The sequence below is a fragment of the Electrona antarctica genome (genome assembly GCF_951216825.1).
Source record: "Electrona antarctica genome assembly, chromosome: 2".
Classification (NCBI taxonomy): domain Eukaryota; kingdom Metazoa; phylum Chordata; class Actinopteri; order Myctophiformes; family Myctophidae; genus Electrona; species Electrona antarctica.
Window position 1 is genome coordinate 33,619,333 of NC_136807.1, and position 18,513 is coordinate 33,637,845.

Consider the following 18,513-nt stretch of genomic DNA (forward strand, 5'->3'; position numbering starts at 1 on the left):
TAAAATGTCACTTAATTATTTTTCATACTATGGAACCCTATAGGCAGGTAGGAGGTGTTCTGAAAAATGCTGTTTGACCAGATTTAATTGTCATGGGGATTAGGGTTGGTTTATGTGTATAAAGGCCTCTTGTTGCCTAAAAAGCTTCAAGTCGATCACTTTTCTACCAGTAGCTGTTGTTCATTCATAAAGATGAGTTGTTTCAAGACCTTTGGAGATAACCTGCAAACTTTAAAGATTAATTTACAGAACAAATGCAAAACAACTCGGTGTCAGAAGGTAAGATATCATATATCTTTATCTTATAGTGTTTCCATTCCATATAAATCAAATCTGTGTTTTGACAGAAACTGATCTACCGTTGTCGGATGCAGCTAGCTGCCTTATTGACAGTTTTATTGAAGCGTCTTTCACAACCATGTGTATCTGATATTGCTCTCCTCACTGTCTTGTAGCCTATTATGTGTTGCTTACCAAAAAATAATAACCGAGCTTGTTTGACAAGCAACACCGTCTTACCATGGCAGATTGATTGACATTTTTGTAAAAGTAAATGCATTAAAATAGACGTACACAATACACACACAATTCAAAATATACAATCATGCACTAACTATGTACAATACATTGTGGTCTCTTAAAACTGGTTAAAGTGTGATCCATTAAAACCTCTTGTGGTCATACAGGGGACAGCAGGCATCCCTTTGGCCACTAAACTGTTCTATGGGTTGGGTGGAGTTCCATATCAGCTAACAACAGTTGCTATGAATGTCTCACTTCAGATTTTCTTACTGGATGTTGTTCAGGTAAGAATTAAAGCTGACATACAGTTTAACAACAGGAGTGAAAGTGCTACATTACTAATAGATTTAAATCCATGAATGAATAGACTTTCACTTTATTCTTTTAAATTAATCCTATATATAAAGATGCATATCACAGTAAGAATGTTTTATCCTTTAAATTAATGGAAGATGAAGAGAATGTGTTCATGGCCTGACATATTTTAGTGATGAGGCCATTTAGCCATCACTGTTACCAGTTCTTTGTAGGTACAAAGACACACATCCCAGGACAGCAACCATCATGTAAAATATAATGATTTAGAACACAAACAAATTATTTGAACGGAATGGGCATGCAGCATGCTTACATTTGGTTTTCAAGGTCACAGACAAGGACATGGTCAAATTAACATAATCATTAAAATACTATAAATTACTTAGACCAAGCATGTTCACAATAATGTTGGCAATAACAATTCATAATCGCAACAAGAAAAACACTGGTGTTTGATTTTAGCATCAGCTGAAAGAGTGGCAGAGGAAAAAGAAGATACATGTAAACAACGATGTATTTTTTTCCAGATGGAAGCCTTCTATGTGTCTATGATTCTGTTTGTGAGTCGGTTCTGGGACGCTGTGACTGACTCACTGGTTGGATACCTGGCGAGCAGAAGTAGATGGACACACATTGGTAAATTCATGCCATGGTGAGTGGAGCAACCTTACATTTAATTTTGAGTGCAAGTTTAAAGGCACCAGCATTATATTCAAAAAGAGCACTTTTGTTCAATAGTAGTTTTTGAAAGACAAAACAAAAATAATAATAAACAGTTCAGTCACGTTACAAGTGGACATGACTTATACTTAGACAGGACTATGGTATTACACATTAGTTTGACACTTATGTCATACATAAGTGTCATACGTAAGTAGTGTACAATAGTATTCAGAGAAAAAAGTACAACCTCATCGTCAAGAAGTCACAAAAGACTAACCAAAAATATAAATAATAATGTACATGTAACTCAAGTTTGCGTCTGAGCCTGGATAAAAGGCATGCTGTTGTGGACAGTAATGTGGACAGTAATGTGTGATGCAGGGTGATTCTGTCCACGCCGTTTGCGGTTCTGTCCTACATCGTGATGTGGTTCGTGCCTCAGGGCAGCATGTCGCAGGCTGTCTCCGTCCCATGGTTCCTCACTACAGCCTGTCTGTTCGAGACCATCATGAGTGTACGGTCTGCTTAATTACATCCTTACTTCTTTCCTTCCTTTCTTATTGCTTTATGTCTTTACTTCCATCTTCCTCTTTAAAGAAGAAAAAAATATATATACAGTACAGTATATGTTATCTTCTTCAGGCCAGTAATATCCAAACACAGTTTCCTTTAAACTGTGTTTTAAGCACCTTTAGAGAGAGAACATTATTATGCATTCATATATGGGTGACAATCACATTTAAATGTACCTCTCAATCTTTTTTTATAATGTACCATGTTGCTCTTCATGTCACCATGGTGACACATTCTTTTTTTGAACAACATTCCCGTGCCAATCTCACTTGCAAGTTGTTCCCTGGCACTGTCACCATGGCGACTGACTGTGGTACCCTGAGTTTTACCTCTCCATCCATTAACTGTTACAACAACTCCTACGCAGTAACATCCTCTGTGTTAATTGATACACGTATTAATTCAATTATCCATCCATCCAATAATCCATTCCCCTGTGTATTTACTTCTGATTGTTGGTTATTTTAATGTGTGTCTAACGTGTTTTAATGTCTGTCAGATTATTGTTACATTTTACAGTGTTTCGTCTCAGTGCATGTCTATTGGAGCTGGGCAATTAATAATATAATATAAATAATAACTATTATACAGGATAAACAAGTGAAATGGAAGTACTGATATAAAGAAGTTAACAGATACAATTTAACTTGATATATGAGTGGCTGAAATTGGCAACCCTGTTTATTAAAGATCTGGAGAGAGAGGGAGACCCATGTTACTGAACAAACTATATAATGAACTCTATATAACAATGATTACTTTCACCTTTCAATAATGGATGTTTTGTTTTAACCCCAAAAAGATCACCCTGTCTTTAAAAGAACAGTGTGTGTCTCTCCATCCATTAACAGTGTTACAACGTGCCCTACCTCTCTCTAAACATGTTCCTGGGTGGAGACCAGAGAGACAGAGATTCCGCCACAGCGTACAGTAAGTACAGTAAGACCTCCTCTGTCTGTCTGTCTCTGTCTGTCAATGAAGCCTGCATACATAGCCTATAAACGTTTCATCAGAGAGTAGGGCTGCGCTGCAACTATCGTGTAACGATTATTATTATATCGATTACTTTTTTGACTACTAGAATAATGGAGGAGTGTTTTTTTTATATATTTAACAAAATTATTGCAACTTATTTTACACTTTGTTGCACGGTGCATTGTGAGCTTGTAGATCGGCTATTTTCTCTATTTTGGAACTAATTAATAATGTATTATTTCCTTAAATGATCGATTATTGATTATTCTTTATAATCAATTAAGTGGATTAGTTTAATTAACTGTTGCACCCCAATCATGACACTTCTCCCTGCCTCTTTTTGACAGGGATGGGTGTGGAAATGATAGCGATGCTGGTGGGCTCACTGATCCAGGGTCAGGTTGTTGCTGTGTACAACACAGAAAGAGAGGGGGTGTGTCAACAGCAACTGGTCCAGAGTCAGGGAATATTCCAAACTACAGCGCCTTCACCGGCAGCACACACCGATTCACTACAGACCACGGTATTGATATTAATATATGCCATTTAGTACTTCAAATACAGCCAGGAACCTGGTCACAGCAGATTAGATTATTGGAAGTAAAATCCAAATTCATGAAACCTCTTTGTAGTTTGTTTTCCTGTAGCCTACAGTTAATAACTAAAGAAGGGCAATGACAAGGCAGGTGATGTATTGTAAGCAACACAGCTGCAGCAAATACATTTTAACTGCAGATAGAGTTAGATTTAGGTGTGCCAATGTGCAAGTAATAGACAACACCATTGACTACTGTCTATGCTTGCACATTACCAAATGGACCCTCATCCCTTCATCATGGTTTGGTGTGATGCGTGCCATCAACCGGAACCCTCTCGATAGGGTGGTTAGGATCAGCGGCAAGATAATTGGGAGGGACCAGGAGTCACTCAGCAGCATCCATAAAAAACTGACAATAAAGAAGGCCTCTCAAATAGTTGAGGACAACACACACCCTCCATAACCACTACGAACTAATGCCCTCAGGCCGGCGATACAGAGCATCAAAACTCACTAAAACGCATAGGTTGCATACAGTATATATTTAGATTTTTAATTATTAGTACTTATAGAACCGATTTTTTATATATTATGCTTTTAAGTAGTCTCTCTTAAAAAGTAGTTTTTATGGTATTTTATATAGTAACTGTATGTGTGTACTGTGATTTCTTGTTGTCTTTACCACTGCACAAAAGAAGTTTCCGAAAGGAAAAATAAAGTTCTTTGAAGATTGAAGATCCCGGTGGTATTGTCCATTTGGTTACATTAGTGACAATGTGAAAACACAATACCTGTGACTACTGCCTGTGCTTGCTCATTGACACACATTACGTAACCAAATGGACCCATAACTTAAGGCTTACCTTTGGTTACCTTTTTATACTCTTGAGTTACAAATTGGTTAATTAAAACTGAGGATTTTACTGTGTAACCTTGGCTGTAAACTCTGCCTAAGATGAACAGTACTCTCCCCTTTCTCTAGCAGCCGAACAGCATTGCTTTAGCACGGCCTTTAGCATAGTCACAGGGATATCTAGTTACCCTATAATTTACTTTTCTTACCTCAACAAAGGCATTGTTCAACCTGTGCGTATGCATGTCTTTGGCGCGCACAGATGCACGAGTAGCTGAATGCACTGCACGTTTACAGCTTCTCAGGCAATGGTATTAAACACGGTTGACATGACATGTAACAGCATTGTGGTAATTGTATTATTGCTCCAAATTATGTGTGTAATGCATTACACTGCATGTAAAAAAGAGCCAATTTAAATGGCAGGGACAAACATTTAATAGACATTGAAAGGTAGTAAGGGCAGTTGTTATTTCAGGAAGGTGTGTGTGTGTGTGTGTGTGTGTGTGTGTGTGTGTGTGTGTGTGTGTGTGTGTGTGTGTGTGTGTGTGTGTGTGTGTGTGTGTGTGTGTGTGTGTGTGTGTGTGTGTGTGTGTGTGTGTGTGTGTGTGTGTGTGTGTGTGTGCACTGACAGTACATTCTCAGAGTTAAATTCACACTCAACATTTTACTGTGCAGAAAAAGGCCTTCCTGACTTCTGCTCTGGTCATGGGCGCATTGTTCTTCCTCTGCAGTCTGCTCGTCTTCCTCGGGGTCAAGGAGCAGCAGGGTGAGTCCAATGTAATCATTCCTTCATAGTTGTTTGCTGTTTGATGCTCTCATTCACACTAACAGCAATCTGAGAACCCATCGGAAAATAAAGGAAAAACAGCGCCCTCTTTTCCTTTGAATTTGCTGTTAGTCAACAGTCTGTCTACTACACTACACTAACAGTGACAAAAGACCACATGAATGATAATAAGTAAGTCAGGCCATTTCGTTGCTGTCAGACAGAAACCTCTTATCTCCATATTCTAACTTTTGGAGGGGTGTTTTTTCCCGTAAACTTGATCATTAGTTTTGGACATTTCCACCCAAACAGAGATGATTCAGTATGTTTATTGGATTTAATTGAATTTGTTTTGTTTTTTATCTTCAGCCCCCATCTGTTCACATGAGAAAGTGCAGTTGTCTTATCTCACCTCCGTTAAGATGCTGCTGTTCCACGTTCCTTATCAACGACTGGTCCTTGGTTTTGTCTTCAGCGCTGTTGCATTCCAGGTAAACGTACATTCTAAGCAAGATTTATATTTTGTCATATGGCCGTGTGGCATGCCAAGAATAAGATAGTTGACCTACAAGCTCACAAAGCATCACATCCGCAACACATTGAGCTTGTACATGTCAGATATTTTTGCAATGCAACGTCATATGACAGAGCATAAATTAAGCTGTACTGTCACATTCACTCTTATTTCTCTCAAAAGTTGCTTAATAACAATAAATCACACAAAAGATGCAAAAGTATTTACTCTGTGTTATTGTACCTGTATGTACATATTTTCACACTTTTACTTTGGATCTGTCTGGATTCTTTTTGATTTATGTTTTTTAGTGTTTGTGCCTCGATCTCCTCTATAGTCCACTAGATGTCCTACGTTCCCTCACTGTCACTCAGAAGCACACTGCCTAATGGCCTTGCTTAGTTTAGACTTTATTCGCACTATGTGGGTTTGATATATATAGTTTGGAACAGGGTACTGGGAACAGTGTGTGTGTGTGTGTGTGTGTGTGTGTGTGTGTGTGTGTGTGTGTGTGTGTGTGTGTGTGTGTGTGTGCGTGTGTGTGTGTGTGTGCGTGTGCGTGTGCGTGCGTGCGTGCGTGCGTGCGTGCGTGCGTGCGTGCGTGTACGTACTCACCGTGTCTCATAATCAGTCTTGTCCTGTGTCCTGCCTGTCACCCCCCCCCCCCCCCCCCCGCCTTGTTATCCAATCCTCTTGTTTCCATGTTAATTCTGGTTCATGTCTCCTCCAGCTGTGCTTCCTCCTGTGAGTAATCCATTCCCCTGTGTATTCATGAATGTCGGTTATTTTAATGTGTCAGATCATCATCTAATTTCCCAGTCTTTCATCTCATCATTGTGTCTATTGGAGCTAACCAAAAGTAAATAGAAGCTGACATTTAAAACCAATAACCAACTTAATCTAGCTCATACAGGCTAATCTAATAGTTTATATATTATTATATAAACAAATCGATGTTTTTGTAATGGACTAAATGAATTAGTCTGAGTAACCACTGAAGCCCTGCATTCTACTTTGGTGCAATGGCTATTTTCACTAAGGTTGTTATATTCGAGGCAAACGTTTGTGTGATATTGCTTTTGAAGTCATATCACCCCGCCCTAATGTCTATGTTTCATGTCAGCCTGTACGCTGGACTTGTTGATGTTTGTTGTTTGAACTCCCTGTAAAGCACTTTAATCTGTAATGTGCCTCTGTCTCTGAACCTGCTGCTTCGCTACCCTGTGACAGGAACATTAATAATTGTCTCTTATTTCTGCCTTATCTCAGATGTCCTTGGGTAACTTTGCACTGTTCTGCACTCATGCAGCTGGCCTGGGGTCCCAGTTCCAACACCTTCTATTGGTTCTTCTGGTGAGATGATGTGTGCCCATCATGTCACACTGAAGAATTACCTTCCATGTCTTATTTATAATCTGCTTTCATGGACTATCCATTACAAAGCTTTACAAACTCATTGAGGATTTCATGTAATTATTATTATTTTTTAAATAAAACAATGTCAATCCTTGTTTTTATAGGTTGCCGCTTGCATAGCACTTCCACTATGGCAAGCAGTTCTCATACGGATCGGCAAGAAGACCACAGTTATCATTGGGCTATCAGTAAGCTAGCATGGAGGATCTACTGCCTGTACAATAATTCAGCAAATTGTTATTCTATTTTATTTTTAATTCCCTTTTCTCCACATTGCCTGTTGGAAAATATGCAAATTCAAATATCACAATATTTTGGGCAAAATACCTCTATCAATATTGTGATGATAATATGTATGTATGACGATACATTTTCTTTTCTAACTTTAAAAAAAAAGTTCCACGATAGCAAAAATAGCAGATCTACAAGCTCACAACATGTGAGCTCACACACTGTGATGTGTTGTGAGCTTATATAGATCGGCTATTTTCAATATTTTTGAAAAGTGTGTTGACACACAAGTATGAAATCTAGCGAATCAATTGCTTAACACCAGGAAAAAAACATTTATGACATGTCACCATATTATCGATATCAGTCTGCCAATATCAATATAGTATTACCCAGCATGTGTGTTTATGTGTCCTGTAGATCTTCATTCCGGCAGTGATAGTTATTGCCTGCATGCCCACTAACCTGCCAGTCTTCATGATGATGTGTGTGCTGATGGGATGCAGCCTGGCCACCCTGTTTTTACTTCCCTGGTGAGTCAGCAATCACAGGACACGGTGCAGAGATGCCCTGCTTTCTAGCAGTGGTGGAACAAGTACTGTTTTGGTTGTTTTACTTAAGTAAAAGTTGCAATGCCACAGTGTAAATATTCTGTTACAAGTAAAAGGCCTGTTTAAGATTTTACTTGAGTAAAAGTACTATTGGGATCAAAATATACTTACGGTGAAAAAGCAAAAGTCAAAATTTGTTGACCGTTTTCGAAAATAGTTAGCAGTATAGTGACCTGCAAAGTGGGGCATGAATCTGCAAAGTTACTGACTAAAGCAGTAGCAATTATGGAGTAGACAGTATTTGCCTGAGCAGTGGAGTAAAAGTATAAAGTATCAAAATGAAAATGAAAATATTCAAGTAAAGTAAAAGTACCTCAAAATTGTACTTGAGCTCAATACTTGAGTATATGTACTTAGTTACTTTCCATGTCTGCGTTCTAGGCCCCTGTCTGCCCGAATTAGAATCAAAGAACAATTCTGCCCATGTATGTTTCACATGGACTCAATGCTGCCTGGAAGGCTGTCTGAGGAATGACAGATCTATTTTGTCAGGTGGTCAGTCATTCTAAGCATTCTAAGCATGGGGTGGCAGTGCCTCAGGAGGTACAGCAGAGCAGCCACAGCCACTAGGGAATCGGATGGTTCTCTCTGTCGAAGTGACCTTGAGCAAGACACGGAACCACTGAGTGCTCCTGATGAGCAGGTTGGTGCCTTGGCAAGGTTGCCTCCACCGTGTGAATATGTGTGAAAGGGTGAATGTAATGAACATTGTAAAGGCACTATATAAATGCACCATTTAACATACACAGTGTGTTATGCTTCTGTACTGGTCCTTGAGAGGGTTCCTGGGAGTGCCCAGCTAAATGATTGAGACTCAAGATTTTTCATATTGGAGACCCAGAGAAAAAAATCATATCAAATGGAGGTCTGTGGCCTAATGCTATACATGTAGAACTGGAGGTCCTTGAAATTGAAGTTTGAGAATAATTGTGCTGTTGTATGCTGGTTGAAATCTGATTTGCAAGCGTATCTACATTTAGGTCCATGCTGCCAGATGTTGTAGATGACTTTGCCAAGACAAATCCCTCCTGCCAGGACCTGGAGCCACTATTTTTCTCCTGTTATGCCTTCTGCAGTAAGCTTGGAGGGGGCCTGTCTGTTGGAATATCAACCATGACATTGCAGTGAGTCAAACTTAACGGTGTCAACTCAATTCAATTCAAACTTTATTCCAGGCACTCAGGGTATCCATAGAGTAAATTAAACTAGCCGATAAGAATGATTGTGTTTGCAAGCAACACCGTCATTTCCTATCGACAGAGTATAGTTTAGGCTTACATCATGTGTCTGCCTACTTTCAGTGTGTATATTAATGAGTCTTATGTTCTCCTGCCCTGCAGTTTTGCGGGCTACACAGCTGGATCATGTGACCCAGGCGATAGTGTTGTGATGGCTTTGATTATACTGTTCTCACCGGTGGCCATTGTGCTGCTGTTGGTTGGATTGGTCTTCTTCCATTTCTACCCGATCAATGAAATACAACAGGTCCAGACACAACTGACCACAATGCAGTGAGTTTGTTTTGCTTGAGTTTAGATTTAGATTTAAGTATGAACATGTGTCTGTCATCTTAGTTACTTAATATTCTGTACACACTCTTAACCACTTCAACCCTATACTACGGTACGTAGTTGACCTGGGTCCCCCAGTGTTCTATACTACTGTAGGTCTGCTGTCTTTTCCCTCTAGTCTAAAGTCTATTATAAATATAGACAATCTCCAAACTCACAATGGATCGGGAATTGCAAGCTTGTCGATCGTAGATTGTTCCAGAATAGGGACGCTACGATTCAAGTGGTTAAAATGATACTTTAACAAAACCTATAATAATCATCTAACAATGTGTTCTTGATGTGTTAATAATAACCATAACAAAAATGTTTTTTTTCCTTCATCAAGACCAGAAGTTGCATCTTTACCAGAAGAGAGGGTACAGCTGCAACCACAGTCCAGTGGGAAGTCAAATATGAAACAAAATCTAAAGTCACATCCAGCCATGAAGACTGGCATCTTGCACAGATCAAAATCTTTGCCATATCGTCACAGCAACAGCAATCAGAAATATTCCGCTAATTTGAATAACCTGTCAAAATGCTCTTCTGTAAAACACAGCGCGTCTATGTGTGTTTCTCGGTCAAATTCACATCCTCAATGTCACAAACAGAGGGTCCATTCATATCAGGAGCAGCCATCAAAACCTAAAGACAGTAAAACCTCTTTTGAGTATATCTCTGGGTCTTCTTCATCTGATAGGTCAAAGGTTAAATCCAAAGTCACATGGGTTTAACTAGGGAGATTGTTGGGGACTCTTGGGGAGTAGACAGGACCTGATGAAGATCAAACATTGTTCTCATAGCAAGAATTAAATAAAAAGTAAATCACACTTGGGAACACACACACACACACACACACACACACACACACACACACACACACACACACACACATGCACACACACACACACACACACACACACACACACACACACACATGCACACACACACACATACACACACACACACACACACACACACACACACACACACACACACACACGGACATCGGTATATCTCTTCTTCTTGTCAATTTATTTCATTCTGAGAGTATAAAAGTTTATAACCAAATAATGCACAGTCAAACATATTTTTTATGTTTTGATTTATTTTATTTTATTATTTTTCTTGCTTCAGTGAGCCAGGGTAAACATTAACAGTCTGTCATTGCTGTTATTTGTACCCCTACATTTTTACAATTGTGCAAATTTAAAACAATCCAAGTGAGGGTATTTCGGCTGTCAAAGAATTGTATATTTGAATCTTAAAAATGTTGTCAAAAGAAATGTATTCTGAATACATTCACCAGCAGTAGGTCTAGTGCTCGCCCCCAATCCTAGCTCTGACGTAGCCTACATAGCAGCTCACAAGGGCAAGGCTGGCTCTCTGTGGGGGTGGGGGTGGTGCATAAGCAGAGCATGAATGTGGGGCATGGTGATGGTGTGTGGATGGATGGATGTGTGGGCTGAGGATGAGAGAGACAGAGCTACGTCAAACACACGCAGATAAACTGAAACAAGCTTTTCGGCTTCCAAAATAAAAGCTTGAATTATAAATCGGTTTCTAATACTAACTAACTAACTAACTCACTATCTATCTATCTATCTATCTATCTATCTATCTATCTATCTATCTATCTATCTATCTATCTATCTATCTATCTACACATTTCCTTTTAAGTAATGCATTTCCGTTTTAATAATGATATAATAATTATAATAAAATAAGTATTTTTAAAAGAGCAAAACGTGTGTGTATCCTTATTTATATAAAAAAAATCATACACAGTGTGTGTGTGTGTGTGTGTGTGTGTGTGTGTGTGTGTGCGTGCGCGCGCATGTGTGTGTCTGTGTGTGTGTGTGTGTGTGTGGGGGGGGGGGGGGGGGGGCGTGCGTGTGTGTATTCCTTTATTTATGTATCCAAAAAAATAAAGAGAGAAAAAAATATATATAGTTTTTAATATGTATTTCATAAAAATAAATAAAGGTGTAGTTCTGTGAGATAAATATTTAGTTTTACTCTGAAACTCAAGTAACCGGAAGCCGCCTATGGTTCAGCTGGTGAGACAAACCAAGGAAGGAAAGGAAGGTAAAGAAACCAAACGAGGAAAAAAAAATAGGCTCGGGAGAGAAAATGGGAGTCGAAGTTGAGACCTTATCCCCGGGAGACGGTAAATATTTATAACCCCATTTATTCGTCCCGTTATTACGGCACATGTTATGTTCGCACTTCCTCATAATTTCGTGTATTTAAAAAAATATATATGTTGTTTTGTTTATTTTACAGGACAGACGTTTCCGAAGAAAGGACAGCAAGTCGTCGTTCACTACGATGGTGAGGCCCCAATTCATGCCTCGCAGTACGACGGTGCCGCTCGCGACAAAAAGCACAAATCTACAAGTCGACAACGCGTCGCTATGCGACGTATGCGGGATGCGTTGTCAACTTGTAGATCTGCGTTTTATGGCCAGCGACCGCTTTTGTTGCGCTTAGCTAACGTTAGCATTAGCACGAGAGCTAAGGCTTCGCTTAGCTCAGGCTTAGCTGCTAAGCTCTAGCCTGAGGCTGTTAGTTTCCGCATTCCGTGGCGGTGTTTTTTAATTAACGACAACAATTGAACACGGTGGATGAGATTAATGTACATTTTAATGTTATAAAACCTTACTGTCCTCACGAGAGTCAATTTATTCTACAGCACATATTATATTAAACCCTTGTGAAATAAAACGATAGTCCCTGTCTGATTATCTGTCAGATTCAACACCAAAGTTAATTCTGACATTAAAGAGCATTTCGAAACTATATTAATTATAATGCTACTTCATTAAATACATATACATACATTTTCATATTTGCAAATCCCTTGACTACACTAAATCGACATTCATTGCAATATACCTATAATATTTGCAAATCTCTTGACTACACTAAATCGAGACCTCTGACTGTTATTGTCATTTCCAGAATACATCTTGTTAGGTTTCATTTGATTGGTTCTGATCTTGAATTAGTGGCACTATTAAACTCGTTCTTCATTAACAATATTTTTGATCTCTTGACTGTACTGTGTGGATGGCTATTGGTGCTTTTGCAGAATATTACACAATGCTATTTTTTCACATGTATGGGTAAAAGGAAAATAATAGAAAGTCCGTTCAGAAAATGACAACTATAATGATGTAATGCAGGCCTTACAAACCAGTAAAATACAACATTTATGCCACTTCATTATCCAAAATCCCAGACGATATCTAGTTTCATACCATGGTATCAATATATCGCTCAGCCCCGGCTGTAACAGTGCTGGAAGTAGAGTAGACTTATGATCTACCTTCACATTCAGCCTCTTTCATAGCCCCATATGTGCCCTCTCCCTACGCTCATTCTGTAGCTCCGAGATGAGGTCACACACAGGGCCCCTCCCACCCTGTTCAGAAACGGCGCATGTTTCCACAAGGAACGATTCTTACCCTTTTCTAAACAATGAATAGAAAACGTGAAGCGGTAGAAAGGGTTTACACTAATTCAAACTTAGCAACGTCCAAGAAAATCTGAGTTTAAACGGTTACGAGCGTTACAGCGGTTGGTTTAGTCAGCCGCTTCCATGTTTATCAAGGGATTTGTGCGTGTGCGCGTGCATGTCGAGTGAACTGAAGTCAGTTGGAAAATTTCGACCAGGGGAGGCGCCGGGGAGGCGCCAAAGCTTTTCAACTTCCTTGAAAAACATGCTAAACAACCGCTAGACGCTCGTGTAACCGTTTAAAGTTGGATTTTCTTGGACGTTGCTAAGTTTGAATTAGTGTAAACCCTTTCTACCGCTTCATGTTTTCGATTCATTGTTTAGAAAAGGGTAAGAATCGTTCCTTGCGCCGTTTCTGAACGGGGTGGGAGGGGCCCTGTGTGTGACCTCATCTCGGAGCTACAGAATGAGCGTAGGGAGAGGGCACATATGGGGCTACCTCTTTCAGTGTTTATCATAGTTTGTGGCAAATTCCTGAGAAAGCATCTGTCGTTTTCAGATTTTAGCGTTCAAAAATAGCAGATATACAAGCCCACAGCGCCTCACTTGCCGAGTTGACGCAATGTGAAGCAAACATTTTTAACTACGGAGGTCCCTGTTGGAACAAAATATTTTAGATAGGGGTCTGCAGCCAAATACATACAATTTTGGTGGTCCTTGAGATGAAATAGGTTCATTTTTCAGAAAACTGTTACCATAAGACATCTTATATTAAGACCCATTGGTTAGGGCTTAACCAGAAATACCATGGAGGGAGAAGGCTACTTTCGTTCAATCTTCGCTATTTTGTTTGTAGTTTTCTAATCTGTATTCATGCAAAATGTGTGTCAGGGATCCTATGTCTAGGTAAGACATGACCTTTGACGGGGAGACAAAATACTAACACCCCAATTGTAAAAGTTATATTGTATTAACAATACAGATTGGACAAAATTACATTTTATTTAATTAAAAAAAAAGAAGTTACATAGTGCTGCTTTAACCAGCTTTCTTTTCTTTTAACAGGCAAGTTGACAAATGGCAAAAAGTTTGACTCCTCGCGAGATCGTGGAAGGCCTTTCAAATTCAGGATCGGACAAGGGGAGGTGATTCGTGGCTGGGAGGAGGGCGTAGCAAAGGTACATGTATACATGATATGTATGGTTGTTGTCAGACAAACGTATCTCCATATTTAAGCTTTTTGTTTTTTCATAAATGAATGCCCTATTTAGTCGAATGACAATGTTGCGCAAAAGTGTCACTCAAATGTATTGTAGATCTGATATTTTTTCTATTTTTAATAACATGCCCAAAATATGGAGGCCAGGCTAAAACTTAATTGAACCAATGAAAATGATTAACAAGAGGTTGTTGTTGTTGTTATTAAAAAAATAACTACATTGAATCCATTGAAACAGTTTGAAAGTTATATTTTCCATTTCATGAAAAGTTTCTTCACTTAATACAACACTTAATCCTGAAAGATAATTTCTTGTCGCGACATGCTACAGATCACTACAATGAGTCTTTGTCCTGCTTGCCATCACATCCACAGATGAGTGTTGGCCAGCGTGCCAAGCTGACCTGCACCCCTGACTTTGCCTATGGAAAGAACGGCCACCCGGGCGTCATCCCCCCTAATGCAACTCTCATCTTTGAGGTGGAGTTGCTTGGCCTGGAAGTCTGAAGGCTCTGCACTCACTTTGTATAATTCCACTCAAATTTTCAGGGTAAGGATTGAATGTTTAACCACTTCTTTAACCCTATACTTGGACGACCAGAGGCCCCTTCTGTTTTTTTCCCCACTACACAAAATCTTGTCGGCAATTATAGCTACGAGCTCACAATGCTTGTCGTCTGCTGTTTTAGATGAATGTTAACCCGTTATGACATGGCCAAGAATATGGATGCTAGGCAGGTGGATAATGTGTTGTATAGCCAGTTTGTCATGATATACTGTAAGTGTAAAGTGAATATTGTCAATTGTTATCTGTTTTTAGTGAGCAACGGGATGTAGTGATTTTGTTTTCTCTCTCTCTATTCACTTTTATTGCATGACGGAACAGGACTCATAATTGCACTTCATTGCATAAACAAAGTGAACAAGGCGGATGCTCGCTCACGTTGCACCGTCATTGGTGACCTATCAACCTCTGTGGTGCTGGAGATCTTTTCAAATTCAAAGAGTAATATAACATGAAGAGAAACCTTTCCCAAAACTAGTTAACAGGATTCATTTCATTGTCATATGTACTAGTAGCTATATATAGCTTTGTTCGTGTTTTATGTGTTAATAGTGACCATGGGCCTGTTATTTATCAAGCACCTCAGAATCACACCTTGGAGTCGTGCTGAAATTTAAAGCAGGATTAAAACTATTCTGACCTCAGAGTAAACATGGTGCATAGTTATTAAGCTTCCTGCACTAATTTTAAGCCATTTTGTATTTTGAGAATCAATCACGGTTTAACCTTTTCCCGCTGATAAGTGCTATGCATTTAAAAGTGTAATGTTCATCTCCATAGTTTGATTGATAAAATTCAGACAACAGCACCACTGTATGTGTATATAACAAATTACTATAGGCTGAAAAGTCTATTGTCAACATTGATAAATCAATCTCATAAAATGATAGACTTTATCAATTTGCATACGAGGCTACACTGTAAGACAACATTGTTTATCCACAACATTAAGGATTATGCATCCACAACCTATTTGTGCTGTCTCTTTGGATTCACCTTCGTGTCCTCATTTCTGCTCAGGGTAATGATTTCACATTGAGTGTGAACCAGATTTGCAACACTTTTTTTCAGGCTTTTAGGAGCGATTTCCTCCTGAGAGGTTTTATAAATACGGGCCCAAGGTTTTTATTCCATGAAACCTGGAAGCAATAACAGCTTACGGCTAGTTGGCTTTGCTACAGTCATTAGCACTTCCTTAGGCCTTTAGTTCAGTATTTCAGTAGCGCAGCATTTATCAGCTATTAAACACCTACAGTTCTGTAGCCTTTAGTAGTGCTAGTAACTCTAAATTGTCATGGTGTGTTTACAATATGAATATTTCCCCTAAAGTTAAAGCTTAATAGGGATGCACCGATTGGAAATTCTGCGCCGATACAGCTCAATGTGAAAAAAGAAACGTGCCAGCCAGGGAAAAAAACAAATATGGTGAAAGAATTTGACAACATATTAATATCGCCTATTGACATCGGTGAATGTCATCCTATTTCCAAATATACCGACAAGGAAAGTGTGCATCCCTATAGCTTAATTCAGACTTTGTAGTAATGACATATTGCTTGCTGCCAAGAACTGATCTACAAGCAACAGTGGCTGTGTCATTGGCTTGAATATCTGTTTTTGTTGGCAACACAATGAACTGTAAATCAATCTTTGATCACAGACCTGAAATCCTTTTTGTTTCTCTTAAACGCAGGTTGACTCCTATCCGGGAACACGGAGGAAAAGGTTAACAGATGATTCCTGCATAGGACCTTTGTCTAATAGTTTCACTACTTCACTCTTTCCATTTAGATATGATGTTACGTCACTTTGTGTTAAAACCTCATCCTCTAGATCCCATAACGTAGTGGTTCTCAAAAGTGGCCTTGGGTTTCCCTGAGGTAGTCCAAATGTACCCTTACAGGGTCTGTATCTCTGAGACTGTATAAAATTGTCTTTTGTTTATACTCTCACAGTTATGGAGGATTTTGAAATGAAAACGTTTGAGAACCACTGCCTTAAAGAGTCATAGGCCATACTTCCATGTATCATGTTATAGTCTTCTATGTATTTTTATTTTATGGTGATTGTTTTTTTTCCTTTTCTTTTTTTTGTAATTTGATTTCAAAATTGCTGACTGTATCTGCCATCAGGATCATGTTTTGATAGTTTGGTAGTCTCATTCCTGTGGCTCTGTGTGGCCTTCCATTAGCAACTGTATTGATTGCGGGTATTAAATTGTCTTGAATAATGAAAAATAAAAAAGAATAAATGTCTGTTTCACATCAATCACAACAATGTGGACATAAATTAAATTCCTTGTGACACATCTCGCATTAGTCTTAATTTAAAAAAGAAAGGAGGGACTCATTACAGCAGAGGAATTAATTTAAAATATATGGCACAATATTGCTGTAATAAATTAACTACAGATTTCTTTATTGGTTCTATACTTACTGGAAATATTACTCTTGCAAGTCTTCAAAACCTGGTAAAGAAGACATGATTTTTATCATCTTTTGCTTTTCAGGTAAATGCCAAGACACAATGATTGCTCTTTGGCATAAGGTTTTAAAGTTGCATGACATGTTGACACAGTTTTTGCGCAACTCTTTTTCTGGGTTGTGCCCATAATTATTTCAACGAATTGTTTATGAAGCTGTGGAGGTTTTTAAAGCTGTACTGTAACCGTCCTCCACGCACATTAAAGACTGAACTTCTTCACAAACTCCTGTCATTCCTTCTGTTGGACATTTAGATACGGTATTAATATTATGTATTCATGTTTAAACACTTGAGATATTGTATGTGGTTATTGGCAAAAGATTAATGGCAAGTTACTGAAACATACAGTATATTAACAATTGTGTAAAACTGCAATATGCTGTATCAAACAAACCTTTGGTATCGATGGCATTCCAGTTTCCAAATGTCTCATCCTGTCTCCACACAGTTGAAATGAGCTACTGCATCAACATATACAGTACATGTTTTGGAAATAAGAAAAAACATAATGGCCAGTAAGTGCAAGTATTTATCATAAAGCGTATATGCATTCTATCACAGTATTCCAGCTGAATTGCAAAGTGTTGGCTTTCTATCAGCATAGTTTTGAGTTTTAGCATATTACTAAGCGAAGGAAAATAAACTAAAGGATTCCTTTAAAACAAAACAACTCATGCATTGCTCCAGAATTTGTCATTTTTTATTTTAAGTCATTGAGGCATTAAACTGAACATCAATTTTGTGCTTTTGATTGCTTTGTAACATTTGTCTGTCATTCATTTACAGACTATCTTGCAGCCACATTGAATGAGTGTTGGCGTTTATTTATCTTTACTAGTTTTAAATAAGTTAATAGTTTGCATCTGATTTTCAGTGCTGACAGCTGAGTAGGCCTATACTTGTTTTGTTGTTAGACAATGACACAAAAGCAATATTTAGTTTAGATGCACCAGCAATCTCAAAATATTCACATCTAGAGTCCCCTTGTCTAATGTGGCATGATTTTCACAAATCATTAAAAATCATAACAATCTACGTATTGTCTTCAATATGAAGTCATTGGGAAAAATAACATTTCAGAATCTGTAGTTTATTACCAAGAATTTCTATGTGGCTATATTGAGATATGGAATTATTTGTTATTCCATCTTCAAGCTGAGAGAACCTTTTTATTTTATCTTATATGAACGCCACTGTGCAGATGAAGGCCTCGTTTTGACCTGCAGTAGTATTGCCACAGACAGCAGAT

General features: G+C 38.6%; 2 protein-coding genes across 2 annotated transcripts; both read left to right on the plus strand.

The window, feature by feature from the left end:
- Positions 1 to 192: 192 nt before the first annotated feature.
- mfsd2al2 (major facilitator superfamily domain containing 2a-like 2) lies at positions 193 to 9,498 on the plus strand (the record flags this gene model as incomplete). Its single annotated transcript, XM_079515094.1, has 13 exons — positions 193 to 279; positions 687 to 806; positions 1,368 to 1,492; positions 1,885 to 2,017; positions 2,928 to 3,006; positions 3,399 to 3,574; positions 5,121 to 5,211; positions 5,581 to 5,702; positions 6,995 to 7,078; positions 7,246 to 7,329; positions 7,793 to 7,905; positions 8,964 to 9,107; positions 9,324 to 9,498. The coding sequence occupies 13 exons, from the start codon at positions 193 to 195 to the stop codon at positions 9,496 to 9,498; spliced, it is 1,533 nt and encodes a 510-aa protein (XP_079371220.1).
- A 2,071-nt stretch (positions 9,499 to 11,569) lies between these two features.
- LOC306912904 (peptidyl-prolyl cis-trans isomerase FKBP1B-like) lies at positions 11,570 to 17,487 on the plus strand. The gene is made up of 5 exons (XM_079489359.1): positions 11,570 to 11,706; positions 11,823 to 11,870; positions 14,062 to 14,174; positions 14,591 to 14,765; positions 16,474 to 17,487. The coding sequence occupies exons 1-4, from the start codon at positions 11,670 to 11,672 to the stop codon at positions 14,720 to 14,722; spliced, it is 330 nt and encodes a 109-aa protein (XP_079345485.1). The 5' UTR covers positions 11,570 to 11,669; the 3' UTR covers positions 14,723 to 14,765; positions 16,474 to 17,487.
- Positions 17,488 to 18,513: the final 1,026 nt, after the last annotated feature.